Genomic DNA, 16114 nt, shown 5'->3' on the forward strand with positions numbered 1-16114 from the left:
TGGATGATGTATTTTGTCAAATGTTTTCTCTGCATCTATTGAGAGGATCCTATGGTTCTTGTTTTTTCTCTTGCTATGATTAGTCACATTGATTGCTTTATGAGTGTTGAACCAGCCTTGCATCCCGGGGATAAATCCCACTTGGTCATGGTGAATAATCTTCTTAATGTATTATTGGATCCTTTTGGCTAGTATCTTATTGAGAATTTTTGTATGTGTGTTCATCATGGATATTGGTCTATAATTCTTTTTGGTGGGGTCTTTGTCTGGTTTTGGAATTAAGGTGATGTTGGCCTCATAGAACGAGTTTGGAAGTATTCCATCTCTTTCTATCTTTCTGAAAAGCTTTAGTAGACTATGTATGGTATCGTGTTTAAATGTTTGATAGAACACCCCTGGGAAGCCATCTGGCCTTGGACTTTTGTGTCTTGGGAGGTTTTTGATGACTGCTTCAATTTCCTCCCCACTTATCAGCTTGTTCAGGTTTTCTATTTCTTCCTGTTCCAGTTTTGGTAGTTTGTGGTTTTCCAGAAATGGGTCCATTTCTTTTAGATTGCCTAACTTATTGGCATAAAGCTGCTCATAATCAGTTTTAATATCATTTGTATTTCCTTGGTATTGGTGGTGCTCTCTCCTTTCTCATTCATGATTTTATTAATTTGAGTCTTTTCTCTCTTCTTTTTAATAAGGCTGACTAATGGTTTATCTATCTTATTAATTCTTTCAAGGAACCAACTCCTGGTTTTGTTAATCTGTTCCACAGTTCTGGTCTCTATTTCATGGAGTTCTTTTTTTAAGATTTATTTATTTATTTATTTGTTTATTTATTTATTTATTTATTTTTCTAATTGATACAACCATTCTATCTATATTTTTCTTATAAAGTATAGTTTTCATCTCTATAAGTTTGATTTGGATCTTTTTAATATTTTTCTCTTTTTACTTAATATGTTCAATCTTTCTTCACTCTTCATCAATATACAAAGTATAGTCATTACCGTTTTAACCATTTTATTTTAATTATATTATCTTTTACATTTGAGTTCTATTTGTATAGCTTGGTCTCATGATAAGTTGCATTTTCCTGCTTATTTGCATGCCTGGTGAATTTTAATTGTGTCAGGCTTTATGAATTTGCCTTCTTGAATGCTGTATGTATTTTTATCCCTATGAAGATTCTTTAGCTTTATTCTGGTATCACTTGAATTGCTTGGAAACAGTTTTGTCCTTTCAGATGGACAAAAGTTTTGTCCTTTCAGATGTCCTTTCAGTTTTGTCCTTGTTCATATGTGTTCGATTGGACTAGAGTAGCATTTAGCCTAGTCATTTCCTTCCCCAAACTGAGGCAAATCTTTCTGAATAATACCCAGTAAATTATGACATTTTCTTTTTCTTTTTTTAAAGATTTTATTTATTTATTCATTACAGAGAGAGAGAGAGAGAGAGAAGCAGGCTCTGTGCAGGGAGCCTGACGTGGGACTTGATCCCGGATCTCCTGACCAGTATTCAGCTGAATGCTCATGATGGAGCCATCTGTAGATCACCAGATATCTTTTTGTATGCCTATTCCACCTCTTGGTATTCTTTCTCATGAACTTTAGAGTGGTATCTCTTGGTACTTTCTGGAGTACCACCTACATCTTCTTAACTCTGCCAGACTGATTGACTTTGCATGGGTCTGCCCATCACTATCTTCAGAAAGTAAGCTGAAGTAATCACCTCTCAGGTATCACTTCCCTTTTTTGCCTGATGTCAGTTTTCTGGAAAATGTTGGCTTAAATTTATAGTGGTTTGAATTGGAAGAGAATATATGCCCCCAGTTACTCCATTTTATCTTGAGCTTATATTTTTGTGCTCTTTTCCTTAATATAAAACACTCTGTAAAGTTCTAGATTTTTGAAAATCTAGAATGATTAATAATCATAACTTGCTTCTTTGCTTATTCTAAATATTCGTGTAAACATTTATTTTCCTTAGTTATGGTTAAATTTTATTTTCTCTTATAACTCTTTTTATTTGGGGACATTGTATGTTTTGTCCCTCACCTTACAAAATGAGTAGTACTGTTTGCTACCTAATAGATGTTTATTATTATTATTACTATTACTATTATTATTATTAATTATTTGGGGTAGATATTGATGGCAGGAATAGCAGGGAAGGTAGGAGATGAAATGCTATCCAAGATCTTGCAGTCTAGCTTAGACAAGTCAAACACCCATTAAATGCTAATTTGTAGAAATATCCATAATATTTTGCTGTCCTCATATTAGTAGATGGGTTTTGTCATCTCTTGAGTGTGTACTGCCATTATGGCTTGCTTTTATCAAGTAGCTACTATCATTGAATATTTTAGTGGGATATGAGAGCTATAACTTTGGTTATTTTGAAGTATCTGGAGAACTTGGAGAAAGAGAAGTGATTGTCTCACAATTTTAAATTTCCATCTCAAGGTATGGAAAAAGGTTAGAAAACTCTGACTTCCTTAAAATAAATCATATATCTCCTATAACTACAGGATTGAAACTTTTTGAAACCAACTCAAGTCTAATCATGTGGTTGCAAATTGAATTCATAATCTCCAGGGGTTACTTGAGGACACATGTGAGTAGATTTTACTGAAAGCCTCAGAAAAGCAGACATTTATTATCCATCTTAAGAGTTTGATCTCCTCTTGCTTGAAAAATATATAAGTTTTGAAGTAATTTTCTTGCAGGTTAATGGTGAACTTGGTCAAGACTCACCCCACCTTCTCTCATTGCTTGATGCCTAATAACAGGCTCAAGTTCAAACAGACTCCAGGGTGTTGGATACACATTATGATATAGAAGGAAGTAACATGCACACTAAAAGAATTTCATGACAGCTAATTTATATCAACTAAAACCTATGGAACATCTATGGGAATAGATCATAAGAGTGATGTAATCATGGTAAAATGAGAAGTAACAATGGATGTTTTTAATATAAAAATATTTTTAGTTTTCTAATCCTTTGAAAGAAATGCCATCTTTTTAATTGAGTCCTTAAAGGCTTGTTTGACTTGCTTATTCCGTAGTGTATAAATGAAAGGGTTCATCAAAGGGATGATTGAGGTATTGAGCAATGAAGATGAAGATGCAACTTCCATAGGTGATGGAAATTACAATCATATGGGAAGAACAAGTGAAGAAAGCCTTTTTCCTTTGCTGAGCTGAAGGGAGTCTTAAAATGGTCTTGACAATATATGTGTATGACACAAATACACAGACTAATGTGACTATGAGGGTCAACACAGCCATGATTAAAACAAATTGCTCTACAAATTGAGCGTCTGAGCATACAATATTCAGGAGAGGAGATGCATCACAACCAAAATGGTCAATGAGATTGGAGTTACAGAAATCTAGCTGAACTCCCAGGATAAGTGGTGGGAGTATGACAATTAACCCAATCAGCCAACAGCAAAGGACAAGAATTGTGCATCCTCTTTCATTCATGATGATAGTGTAGTGCAAGGGCTTGCAGATGGCAACATAGCAGTCATAGCACATGGCGGTTAGAAGAAAAAATTCTGTTGCTCCAATGAGGATAACAAAAAATAATTGGATGACACAAGCATTATAGGTAACACTTTTGTCCCCAGCTGTCAGGCTGTATAAGAATCGAGGAACACAGACAGTTGTAAATATTATTTCTAAGATGGAAAAATTCCGAAGGAAAAAGTACATGGATTTTTTGAGGTGAGAGTCTACAAGAGTGAGGAGGATAATGATTAGATTTCCAGCAACAGTGAAAATGTAGGTTAAAAACAGAAATAATGAAAGAAAAACCTGTAGTCGTGGATCATCTGTTAATCCTAGTAGGATGAATGTTATTGCAGAATGATTTTTCATTACTGACTTCAGATATATAATGAGTCTGTATTATTAAGTTACAAACCTTGAATCTGAGGAATAGAATATAAAAGTAATATATCAATAAGCTATTTAGAGAAAAGTAGTCCAGCAAGCTAGTAGAAGTGTATTTTAGAACTTTTATTTGATTGTCAGTAATCTGGTGTAGAAGTGATTGCATCATGCTTCATTTCCCTGGACTCTGCTTTACCTTGGTCTTCAGAATATGGTTTATAGAAAACATCCCTCTGAAATTTAATTTCCACTCCAGTTATAGGACCAATTTAAAAGTATACAGAAAATACCACAAGGATTTCACAGTCTCCTGAGATTAGGGCCAGCCATCTTGGTATCTTTAGTCCTCAGTGTAGAGTAGGAAATTCATAAATGTTAATAAATAGAAAAATATGTATACAATTTTTATTTCCCACCTGTCAGGACAGCATATCAGCAAGTCATTCTCATAGGCTATAATAGTATAATACCACCAGTGTCTTAGTTGTATTATTTCCATGCTTTGCAACACTCCTTCCTTTAAATAATTACTTAACCCCCCCCCCAAATCCTGGAAAAGTCTCTACTGTGTGGGTGAACTGGGAACAGTATTACAGAGTTACCATGAAATTTCTTGAGTCTCATACTTCTCCAGAATTTCTTCTTTGCTCTCTTTTTATAATAGACTGAAATATTCGAGTCTTTGTCCTTCCCCTGTATCAGTTTGATCAGTCTCTCTTTTGTTTCCTCTCCTGAATTCCACTTTCAACATCCATCTGTTCTCTAGCATCCCACCCATCCCAAGCCTTCCCAGAATAATGACAAGTGAGATGTTCTGATGTCCTTCCCAGAGAACAGAGTCTTGTCCTTAGGCTTCCATGATCCATATTGGGATTGTGTAGCTTACACATAGATGTTTCAGCTTCCAAATGCCTTCTAAGTCTACTTGCCATCTGCAATAATAACATAAAATCTAGATCCTTCAAGGTGATCAGACATAAGGGAATACCACTTGGGTGAGGAGTTGACTTCTTTGCCTTTGTTCCATTTTCTGAAGACTTGGGAATGCCAAGGGAATTGCTATCCCTATCGTTGGTCCTCAGCACTCTGGCCCAAGGATAGACTCAGCCCGTACTTATTTCCCCAAAGGACAGTTATTATTAGGCATTAATCCTTAAGAAGGCTTAAATATGACACAGAGAATAAAGAAATCTGGTTATTAGGTGTGGATATTCTTAAAAACTGAAAAATAGCCATCTTTTTGAGTTTCCCTACAAAACTGTCTCCCTGTGATGCTTCTTTTGAAGATCCTGTCAAAGAAATGATTGTCACCACCTTCCAGGAAGCCACTGAGTACTTTCTCATTTCTCACATTCCCTACCTATTCATGTACCCTTCCCAGCAATTGTGGCAATACTAAGAAGTGTCAGAGCTGGAATTACTGACCCAGGTCAAACCGGATTAAAATTAAAGTGTTTCCAGGAAATCGATAATTTTAAGATTTTGGGCAATTGCTTATCTTTAGACCATTCTAATAATCACAAGTTAATTAAAATGTTAGATTTTTTTTAATGTTTCCTAGCCAAAAAGTATGTCTGGGGCATCTGGGTTTCTTCAATAAATGACTAGAATGAAATCTCATGAGTCACCAATTATATTGTAATATAAATGTTCTTTTAGTGTGCTGCTCTAAGATATTCCTCACAAAATGTCTTAAGCGTTGTTTCCCTTTGTGCTTAGAGAAGGCATCATTTTTTTTTCCCATTGAGAAGCGTTGCCACAGTGTGACAGGCATTATAGATGCACCATAATAGAAGGCTGCTGCCCTAGACTTATGTGATAAAGAGTGTCAGCAAATAAATAATGCATGCTGATTCAAGATTGCTTTCTTGGACTAAGACATAAAAATTTCCTAAGAGCCACACATATTTTTCGTGTTGGCCAATACACTGACACCCCAATTAATATCACTGGATGGCGCACCATTACGTATCATAAAAATATATAATCTTGTGCCCTAAATTCAGAAGAAATGGCTGAAATAAAATTTGTAAATACCTTCACATCATTGGATGACTACTTTAAGAAGAAGGACTAGCACAAAGAAATTATATTAAATATTGAAGTTTTAGGCCATGTCTATTTTACTTTCTGCTATCAAGGATAATTTTAAATTATAGAGACTTGTTATTTATTATTTTTCCCTTTACTTATTCAAAATTATTTATTTATTTTAGACAGAGAGTGAGCAAGCAGGGGGAGGAACGGAGGGAGAAGGAGAGGGAGAATTCTCAAGCAGACTTCCCGCTGAGCATAGAGCTCTACTGAGGCTTGATCCTAGGACCCCAAGACCATGACCTGAGCTGAAATCAAGTCAGATGCTTGACCAACTGGACTACCCATTGCCCCATTATTTTTTCCTTAAATGTTTCTTTCAAACATTACTTGTTTGAATCCTCTATAATAAAATATGAGCCTAGTAAATGAATATTTACTTGTTTTATTATATTTTATAAAAATAATATATTGAAAATAACATTTGATGCTTTTCTCATTTAACCTCACTTTATCCATTCAATTATTTTCAAGCACTGATGTATTTTCCTCATGTTATTAAATATTCTTCAAAATTAAATTTTACTTGCTTGTCATATCTCAACATATAAGGAACAAAATGATAAAATTAATAGTTTTTTTGGCAGCTTCCACATGACCTTTATTAGAAAGACTCAATTTTACACTAAGGAGCCCGATGTGGGACTCCAACCTGGGACTCCATGATCACGCCCTGAGCCCAAGTCAGACGCTCAACCACTGAGCCACCCAGGCGTCACACATTTTCTAAACCTTATAATATTTTAAATTAATAACAAATGTACTTATTTTTACATTTTTGTGCTATTTGATTGAATATATCAGTAAAAAAAACAGTGAATATCAGAGTCTCCAAATCCTACAATGTAGTTTAATCTAATTAGCGTGACACTAATTATTATTATTATGGATTCTTTTTTGGTACTGAAGCAGCTCAAGATGGACTGGAAATGTTCAAGGATAAGTTAAATAATCATTCAACAGGGTGTTTTAGATGCATCTTTGAAGTTATTTGTAGCCCTCATATTCTAACATCTTATGAAAAAGGGAGAAATAATTGCTGATATCCTTGTTTTGGCCCTTCTCATTATAGCACAACAGTGACTACACTCTCCAGCTGTGTTTGTAGCTAGTCTTATTCTTAATTCTGATATTTTCCAAGAGCACTGCTTAAAAATGATGTTCAGATTCATTATTATGTTATATAGAACAAAATGGAAACTCAGCAATTACTTTTCAAATCCTCTCTGAAAATTTAAGCATGTCTTGTACTCAGATTTTTTAGTAGAAATATATAAACTCACTGCCTTTTTTCAGGGACAGCTTTTATACACCTTCCATGAGTCCAGCTCCCAAACATTTAGGCACAAAAATGACAAACACTTCATATTTACTTTCTGGTGGTTCCTCATCACTTTTTGGGAAATTTAATCTAAAGTTGTTTCTTGAATCTGAGAAACACTGGGTGCTAGTGGTTATAATTTTGAGTTAACTTTGGTATACTTTGAAACTCCACATGCTCTTCTGGGTAGGAGTGACTGCAAATGCAAGGTAATATGCAAGGGCATAGAGAATAGCATCCTTTGCTCTTATCATCACCAAGTCTAACATGGGTCAATGAGAGTTCCTATCTTTCATTGAGCTATCAAATAATATTTTCCTGAATTCTTTAACTGAAAGGATGGACAAACATGGCAAGCAAATGCTAGCAACTCTCCTTGACTATGGAAATCAAAATGGTTTGACCTCTCTGTGCAAAGAAATGATTTGCTCTATAAATTTTCATTAATAGAAATGGCATGGCCTTATTGGTGCACAGGGAACAATTAAGTGAACAGTGAAAATGTCCTTAGTAACTATATTAGAACCACTAGTGAATCTACAGTAAATTTAACTTTGGCAAACAAAACAAAATAGAGAAAAACAAAGAAAAAAATTTAACCAGCACCTGTGGGGCAATGTCCCCAGGTAAAAAATGCAATCATAATAGTATTAGTGGCAGGGAAAAAAAGTCTGATGATAAAATGGCAATCAGATTCTCACTATGTTCTTTTTATATTGTTGAAATGCTGGGGGTCATCTGATGATTTCTGTTGTAGGGCATACTCGTATGATCTACTTGTTTGTCTTCCCCATCTATCTGATTATTAGTTCTTAAATGCTTTCTTTTAATCATTAGGAGAATGAAAGTTTTTTTTCCTACTCATTTTCTCTCCTTTCCCCTTTATTCCCTTTCACTATTTTTTATATTTTTATATTTTTATATTCCCCAAATGAATGAGACCATATAATGTTTGTCCTCTGATTGACTTACTTCACTCAGCATAATGCCCTTCAGGTCGGTCCACGTCGAAGCAAATGGTGGGTATTTGTCGTTTCTAATGGCTGAGTAATATTCCATTGTATACATAGACCACATCTTCTTTATCCATTCATCTTTCGATGGACACCGAGGCACATTCTGCAGTTTGGCTACTGTGGACATTGCTGCTATAAACATCAGGGTGCAGGTGTCCCAGCGTGTCACTGCATCTGTATCTTTGGGGTAAATCCCAAGCAGGGCAATTGCTGGGTCGTGGGGCAGATCTATTTTTAACTCTTTAAAGAACCTCCACACAGTTTTCCAGAGTGGCTGCACCAGTTCACATTCCCACCAACAGTGCAGGAGGGTTCCCCTTTCTCCACATCCTCTCCAACATTTGTTGTTTCCTGTCTTGTTAATTTTCCCCATTCCCACTGGTGTGAGGTGGTATCTCATTGTGATTTTGCTTTGTGTTTCTCTGATGGCCAGTGATGCAGAGCATTTTCTCATGTGCTTGTTGGCCAAGGCTAGGTCTTCCTCTGTGAAATTTCTGCTCATGTCTTTTGCCTATTTCATGGATGGATTGTTTGTTTCTTTGCTGTTGAGTTTCATAAGTTCTTTATAGATCTTGGATAGTAGCCCTTTAACAGATGGGTGATTTGCAAATATCTTCTCCCATTCTGTAAGTTGTCTTTGAGTTTTGTTGACTGTGACTGTTTTTTTTTTTTTTTTTTTGCTGTCCAGAAGCTTTTTGTCTTGATGAAGTCCCAATAGTTCATTTAGCTTTTGTTTCTCTTGCCTTCATGGATGTATCTTTCAGGAAGTTGCTGTGGCCAAGTTCAAAAACTGTGTTGCCTGTGTTCGCCTCTGGGATTTTGATGGAAACTTGTCTCACATTTAGATCTTTCATCCATTTTGAGTTTGTCTTTGTGTATGGTGTAATAGAATGGTCCAATTGCATTCTTCTGCATATGGATGTCCAATTGTCCCAGCACCATTTATTGAAGAGACTTTTTTCCAGTGGAGAGTCTTTCCACCTTTGTCGAATATTAGTTGACCATAAAGTTGGAGGTCCACTTCTGGATTCTCTATTATGTTCCTTTCATCTATGTGTCTGTTTTTGTGCCAGTACCACACTGTCTTGATGACCACAGATTTGTAGTACAACCTGAAATCTGGCATTGTATTACCTCCAGCTATGGTTTTCTTTTTTAATATCCCCCTGGCTATTCAGGGTCTTTTCTGATTCCACACAAATCTTAAGATAATTTGTTCTAACTCTCTGAAGAAAGTCCATGGTATTTTGATAGGGATTGCATTGAATGTGTAAATTGCCCTGGGTAGCATGGATATTTTCACAATATTAATTCTTCACATCCATGAGCATGGAATATTTTTACATCTCTTTGTGTCTTCCTCCATTTCTTTCAGAAGTGTTCTATAGTTTTTAGGGTAGAGATCCTTTACCTCTTTGATTAGGTTTATTCCTAGGTATCTGATGTTTTTTGTTCCAATTGTAAATGAGATTGACTCCTTCAGTTCTCTTTCTTCAATCTCATTGTTAGTGTATAGAAATGCCACTGACTTCTGGGCATTGATTTTTATTCTGCCAAACTGCCAAATTGCTGTATGAGTCTAGCAATCTTGGGGTGGAGTCTTTTGAGTTTTCTATGTACAGTATCATTCATCTGTGCAGAGGGAGACTTTGACTTCTTTGCCAATTTGAATGCCATTTATTTTTTTTTGTTGTTGCCTGATTGCTGAAGCTAGGAATACTAGGACTATGTTGAATGGCAGTGGTGAGAGTGGACATCCCTGTCTTGTTCCTGATCTTAGGGGAAAGGCTCCCAGTGTTTCCCCATTGAGAATATTTGCTGTGGGCTTTTCATAGATGGCTTTCAAGATGCTGAGGAATGTTCCTTGTATCCCTACACTCTGAAGAGTTTTGATCAGAAATGGATGCTGTATTTTGTCAAATGCTTTTTCTGCATCTATTGAGAGGATCCAATCGTTCTTGTTTTTCCTCTTGCTGATATGATAAACCACATTGATTGCTTTATGTGTGTTGAACCAGCCTTCCATCCAGTGGATAAATCCCACTTGGTCATGGTGAATAATATTCTTAATGTATTGTTGTATCCTATTGGCTAGTATATGGTTGAGAATTTTTGCATCCATGTTCATCAGGGATATTGGTGTATAAAACTCCTTTTGGTGGGGTCTATGTCTGGTTTTGGTATTACGGTGATGCTGGCCTCATAGAACGAGTTTGGAATTATTCCATCTCTTTCTATCTTTCTGAAAACCTTTAGTAGAAGGGGTATGGTTTCTTCTTTAAACGTTTGATAGAATTCCCCAGGGAAGCCATCTGGCCCCGGACTTTTGTGTCTTGGGAGGTTTTTGATGACTGCCTCAATTTCCTCCCTGGTTATCAGCCTGTTCAGGTTTTCTATTTCTTCCTGTTCCAGTTTTGGTAGTTTGTGGTTTTCCAGAAATGCATCCGTTTCTTCTAGATTGCCTAATTTACTGGTGTAAAGCTGCTCATTCTCAGTTTTTAAGATCTTTTGTATTTCCTTGGTGTTGGTGGTGATCTCTCCTTTCTCATTCATGATTATATTTTACCAATTTGAGTCTTTTCTCTCTTCTTTTTTAATAAGGCTGACTAATGGTTTATCTATCTTATTAATTCTTCCAAAGAACCAACTCCTGGTGTTGTTGATCTGTTCTACAGTTCTTCTGGTCTCCATTTCAATGAGTTCTGCCTGAGTCTTTATTAACTCTCTTCTTCTGTTGGATGTAGGATCTATTTGTTGTTTTTTCTCCAGCTCCTTGAGGTGCAAGGTTAGCTTTTGTATTTGAGTTCTTTTCAGTTTTTGGATGGTTGCTTGTATTGCGATATATTTTCTCCTCAGGACTGCTTTTGCTGCATCCCAAAGATTTTGAACGGTTGTATCTTCATTCTCATTAGTTTCCATGAATCTTTTTCATTCTTCTCTAATGTCCTGGTTGACCCTTTCATCTTTTAGCAGGATGGTCCTTAACCTCCACGTGTTTGAAATCCTTCCAAACTTCTTCTTGTGACTTAGTTCTAATTTCAAGGCCTTATGGTCTGAAACTATACAGGGACGATCCCAATCTTTTGGTATCAGTTAAGACTTGATTTGTGACCCAGTAAGTGGTCTATTCTGGCAAAAGTTCCATGTGCACTTGAGAAGAATGTGTATTCAGTTGTGTTTAGATGTAAAGTTCTGTAAATATTTGTAAAATCCATTTGGTCCAGTATATCATTTAAAGCTCTTGTTTCTTTGGAGATGTTGTGCTTAGAAGATCTGTTGATTGTAGAATGTGCTACATTCAAGTCACCAAGTATAAGTGTATTATTATCTAAGTATGTCTTAACTTTGGTTATTAATTGATATACTTGGCAGCTCACACCTTAGAGGCATAAATACTCATGATTGTTAGGTCCTCTTGTTGGATAGATACTTTAAGTATGATGTAGTGTCTCTCTTCATCTCTTACTACAGTCTTTGGGATAAACTTTAGTTTATCTGATATAAGGATGGCTACCGCTGCTTTCTTTTGAGGACAATTTGAATGGTATATGGTTCTCCAACCTTTTATTTTCAGCCTGTAGGTGTCCTTAGGTGTAAAATGAGTCTCTTGTAGACAGCAAATAGATGGGTCTTGCTTTTTTATCCAGTCTGAAACCCTGAGCCTTTTGATGGGGTCATTAAGTCCATTCACGTTCAGAGTTACTATTGAAAGATGAATTTAGTGTCATCATGATACCTATTCAGTCCCTGCTTTTGTGGACTGTTTTCTTGGAATTCATCTTTCTTTTACAGAGTCCCCCTTAATATTTCTTGGAGAGCCGGTTTGCTGGTCCCATATTCTTTCAGTTTTTGCCAGTCTTGGAAGATCTTTATCTCTCCTTCTATTCTGAAAGAGAGTCTTACTGAATAAAGTATTCTTGGCTGCAGATTCTTCTCATTTAGGACTCTAGATAGATCCTGCCAGCCCATTCTGGCCTGCCAGTTCTTGTGGAGTGGTCTGCTGTTATCCTAATGCTTCTCCCTATAAAAGTTAGAGATTTCTTGTCTGTTGCTTCTTTAAGGATCTTCTCTTTATCTTTGGAATTTGCACGCTTCACTATTAAATGTCGAGGTGTTGAACGGTTTTTATTGATTTTAGGGGGCAGGTCTCTCTATTTCCTGGATCTGAATGCCTGTTTCCCTTCCCAGGTTAGGAAAGTTTTCATCCATGATTTGTTCAAATACATATTCTGGACCTCTGTTGCTTTTAGCGCCCTGGGAAACCCCAATTATACGTAGGTTTTTCTTCCTCAGGCTGTCACTTATTTCTCTTAATCTATCCTCATCATCTTTTAATTGTTTGTCTCTTTTTTCCTCAATTTCCCTCTTTGCCATCAACTCGGCTGCCATGTCACTCACTTGTTCTTCCACCTCGTTAACCCTCGTCGTTAGGACTTCTAGTTTGGATTGCATCTCTTTCAATTGACTTTTAATTTCTGCCTGATTAGATCTAAATTCTGCAGTCATGAAGTCTCTTGAGTCCTTTATGCTTTTTTCTAGACCCACCAGTAGCTTTATAATAGTGCTTCTGAATTGGCTTTCTGACATTGAATTGTAATCCAGATTTTGTAGCTCTGTGGGAGAGAGGACTTTTTCTGATTCTTTTCTTTTGAGGTGAGGTTTTCCTTCTAGTCATTTTGCTCAGTGCAGAGTGGCCAAAAACAAGTTGTATTGGGAAAAGGAAAAAAGAGAGGAGAGAAAGAAGGAGAGAAAGGAGAAAAAGAAAAAAGAAAAAAGGAGGAAAAAAAGAGAAGAAATAGAGAAAGAAAAAGAAAGGGAAAAAAGGTGGGGAAAGCAAACAGAAATCAAAAAGCAAAAAAAAAAAAAAAAAAAACACGGGGGAGTATCTTCTGATTCTGTATACTTTAAGTCCCTTGACTTCCCCTGGAACTTGTCCATCTGGTTGGTCTTCTGGGGGAGGAGTCTGCTGTGCTGACTTTCAAGTGTTAGCACTTGGGGGGGCTGCTCTGCCTCCTGCCTGGTGCAGGGCTCAGTGGGGGGTTGTTTACCCCCTGAGGCCCCAGGAGGAACAACCCCAGTGGCCGTGGCCTGCTCTGCAGCCCTAGAGTCAGCTCCCGCAGTAACTAGGGAGCTCTCGGTCTGCAGGGCCTGGAGGCCCCGGGGCGGGGCCGCTGATCTGCTCAGCTCAGGGCAGGAGTGTCCTTGCGGTCCTGTTCGCTCCCGTCCTCTGCCTGTCCCGGGGAGGCACTTGGGGAGCTGCTCTGCCCCCTCCCTGGTGCAGGGCTCAGTGGGGGTTGTTTACCCCGTGAGGCCCCAGGAGGAACAACCCCAGTGGCTATTGCAGCTCTGGAAACCTGGATTCAGCTCCCGCAGGAACTCCGGAGCTCTCGGCGTGCAGGGCCTGGAGGCTCCGGGGCGGGGCCGCTGATCTGCTCAGCTCGGGGCAGGAGCGTCCTTGCAGTCCTGGGCCCTCCCGGCCTCTGCCTGTCCCGGGGTGAGGCCGGATCCTGGGCTGTGTCCCGGCCCCTGTGCTCCGGGGCCTGCGCTGTTGGATTCGCGCTCCCGGCCCCGCAGCCCCCTCCGCGGAGCCGCCACCCGAGCCCCTCCGAGCTGCTCCCACCCCGCAGCCCCCTCCGCGGAGCCGCCACCCGAGCCCCTCCGAGCTGCTCCGGGACCCGCGGTGCGCGCTGCAGCCCTTAGGGAGCTCGGCGCACTCTCCGGGGCGTGCAGTTGCTCTGTTACTGTCCCAGGGAGCCCGAGGGCATCCCCGCCCTCCTGGGTCCTGCTCCAACTCCCTGCGAGCCCCTTTCCGCCCGGGAAGGTCGGTGCAGTTCCTGCTTCTCCGGGACGGGGCTCTCCTGTCCTGGGGACAATCGCCCGGGCCTTAGCCCGGCTCCTCGCGGGGCCCCTCCCCCTTGGAGGCCTTTCGTTTCTTTATTTCTTTCCCCACCCCGTCTTCCTACCTTGATAGAAGCGTGAACTCTTCTCACTGTAGCATTCCAGCTGTTCTCTCTTTTTTTTTTTATTTTTTTATTTTTTATTTTTTTTTTTTGTTCTCTCTTTAAGTCTCAGGCCAAATTCATAGATTTTCAGGATAATTTTAAGGTTATCTAGGTAATTTGGTGGGGACAGGTTATTTGGGGACCCTACTCTTCTGCCATCTTGCCCCTCCTCCAAGGTGCGTATTTTTCATAATTTTTCTACAAAAATACAACGAAGTACATAAATTGGATAAAGCAAGAAGTACTGATTTTACCATTTTTCAATGATGTGAGTAATTGCATGAAAATTTCTAAACATCAACTGCAATATTTCAGATAAGACAACCAATAAATAAGACAGAACATGCAAATACATATTATAATCAAATGCAAACAAGACAGACAAAAGAAATTAAGATGAGCATGGATTATAGAATATATTTTACAATTGTATCAATGGTGGTGATATTGATAATCATGAATTATACATTCCATCTCCTCCCTTTAATACTCTTGCCACCTAAATATCTTTAAAAGAAGAAAAGGAGAGAGAGAAAGAAATAAATCACACAGTGATCACCAAGTTTGTCCTGCTAGGCCTTTCTGATGATCCTGACCTTCAGATTGTGATTTTCCTCTTCTTATTCGTCACATACTTACTAAGTGTCACTGGAAACCTGACTATCATCACCCTAACCTTGGTGGACTCTCATCTACAGACGCCAATGTATTTCTTCCTCCGAAACTTCTCTTTCTTAGAAATCTTATTTACAACTGTATGTATTCCTAGATTTCTGGGGGCAATTATCACCAGGGATAAGACTATTTCCTATAACGATTCTGCAGTCCAGCTGTTTTTCTTTATTTTAATGGGGGTGATGGAATTTTACATTCTCACTGCCATGTCTTATGACGGCTATGTTGCCATCTGCAAGCCCCTTCATTACACCACCATCATGATCAGGAAGGTCTGAACTCTACTTGTGCTCTGTGCATGGCTCGGTGGGTTCTTGACCATTTTCCCACCCCTTATGCTTCTACTCCAGCTGAATTACTGTGCTTCCAATGTCATTGACCACTTTGCATGTGACTATTTTCCCCTTTTACAACTGTCTTGTTCAGATACGTGGCTCCTAGAGGTAATTGGTTTCTACTTTGATTTAGTTGCCTTGCTATTCACTTTGGCCTTGGTGATTTTATCTTATCTGTATATAATCAGAACTATTTTGAGAATCCCATCTGCCAGTCAGAGAAAAAAGGCTTTCTCCACATGTTCTTCTCATATGATTGTCATTTCCATTTCTTATGGGAGCTGTATATTTATGTATGCTAATCCCTCTGCAAAAGAAACGGCATCATTGACCAAAGGAGTAGCTATTCTCAATACTTCTGTTGCCCCCATGCTGAACCCTTTTATTTACACTCTGAGAAACCAGCAAGTAAAACAAGCTTTCAAAGATATGGTCCATAAAGTAGTATTTTCTTCAAGTAAATGAAACATTTCTTCTGGCAAAAAAAAAGACACTCTAAAGAGTAACTAGGTAAAATCTTGACATTCCTAAATATCTAAGTTGGTATGCTTCTTCTTCTAGTCTCTTATATGCCACTTTGTAATTATTTAATAGGTGCCCACCCATTTTTTCTACTTCCATACCCGTGTTTCTCCAATACATGTTTATTGACATATTGTAAAGTATGGAAAGCTTTATTTCTCCTACAAAGTTTTATGGAAATGAAATGTATTTCTATAAGGCATACTGTATAGCACAATGTAAAAAATAGTGTTAATTTTGTTAATAAACGTCTCTAAAG

General features: G+C 38.2%; 1 protein-coding gene and 1 pseudogene across 1 annotated transcript; one reads left to right on the forward strand and one right to left on the reverse strand.

Moving 5' to 3' along the window:
• Nucleotides 1-3047: 3047 nt before the first annotated feature.
• LOC144290335 (olfactory receptor 6C2-like) lies at nucleotides 3048-3875 on the reverse strand. Its single transcript, XM_077859468.1, has one exon. It carries the CDS (start codon nucleotides 3873-3875, stop codon nucleotides 3048-3050), a length of 828 nt encoding a protein of 275 aa, XP_077715594.1.
• Nucleotides 3876-7921: 4046 nt separating this feature from the next.
• Nucleotides 7922-15798, forward strand: LOC144289781 (olfactory receptor 6C3-like; annotated as a pseudogene).
• The last annotated feature ends 316 nt before the right edge of the window (nucleotides 15799-16114 follow it).

The sequence above is a fragment of the Canis aureus genome, chromosome 2, assembly GCF_053574225.1.
Source record: "Canis aureus isolate CA01 chromosome 2, VMU_Caureus_v.1.0, whole genome shotgun sequence".
Classification (NCBI taxonomy): domain Eukaryota; kingdom Metazoa; phylum Chordata; class Mammalia; order Carnivora; family Canidae; genus Canis; species Canis aureus.

What these genes read in the sequence shown, in the direction of transcription:
- LOC144290335 (XM_077859468.1), bottom strand. Translation starts at nt 3,875, where the DNA reads ATGAAAAATCATTCTGCAATAACATTCATCCTACTAGGATTAACAGAT.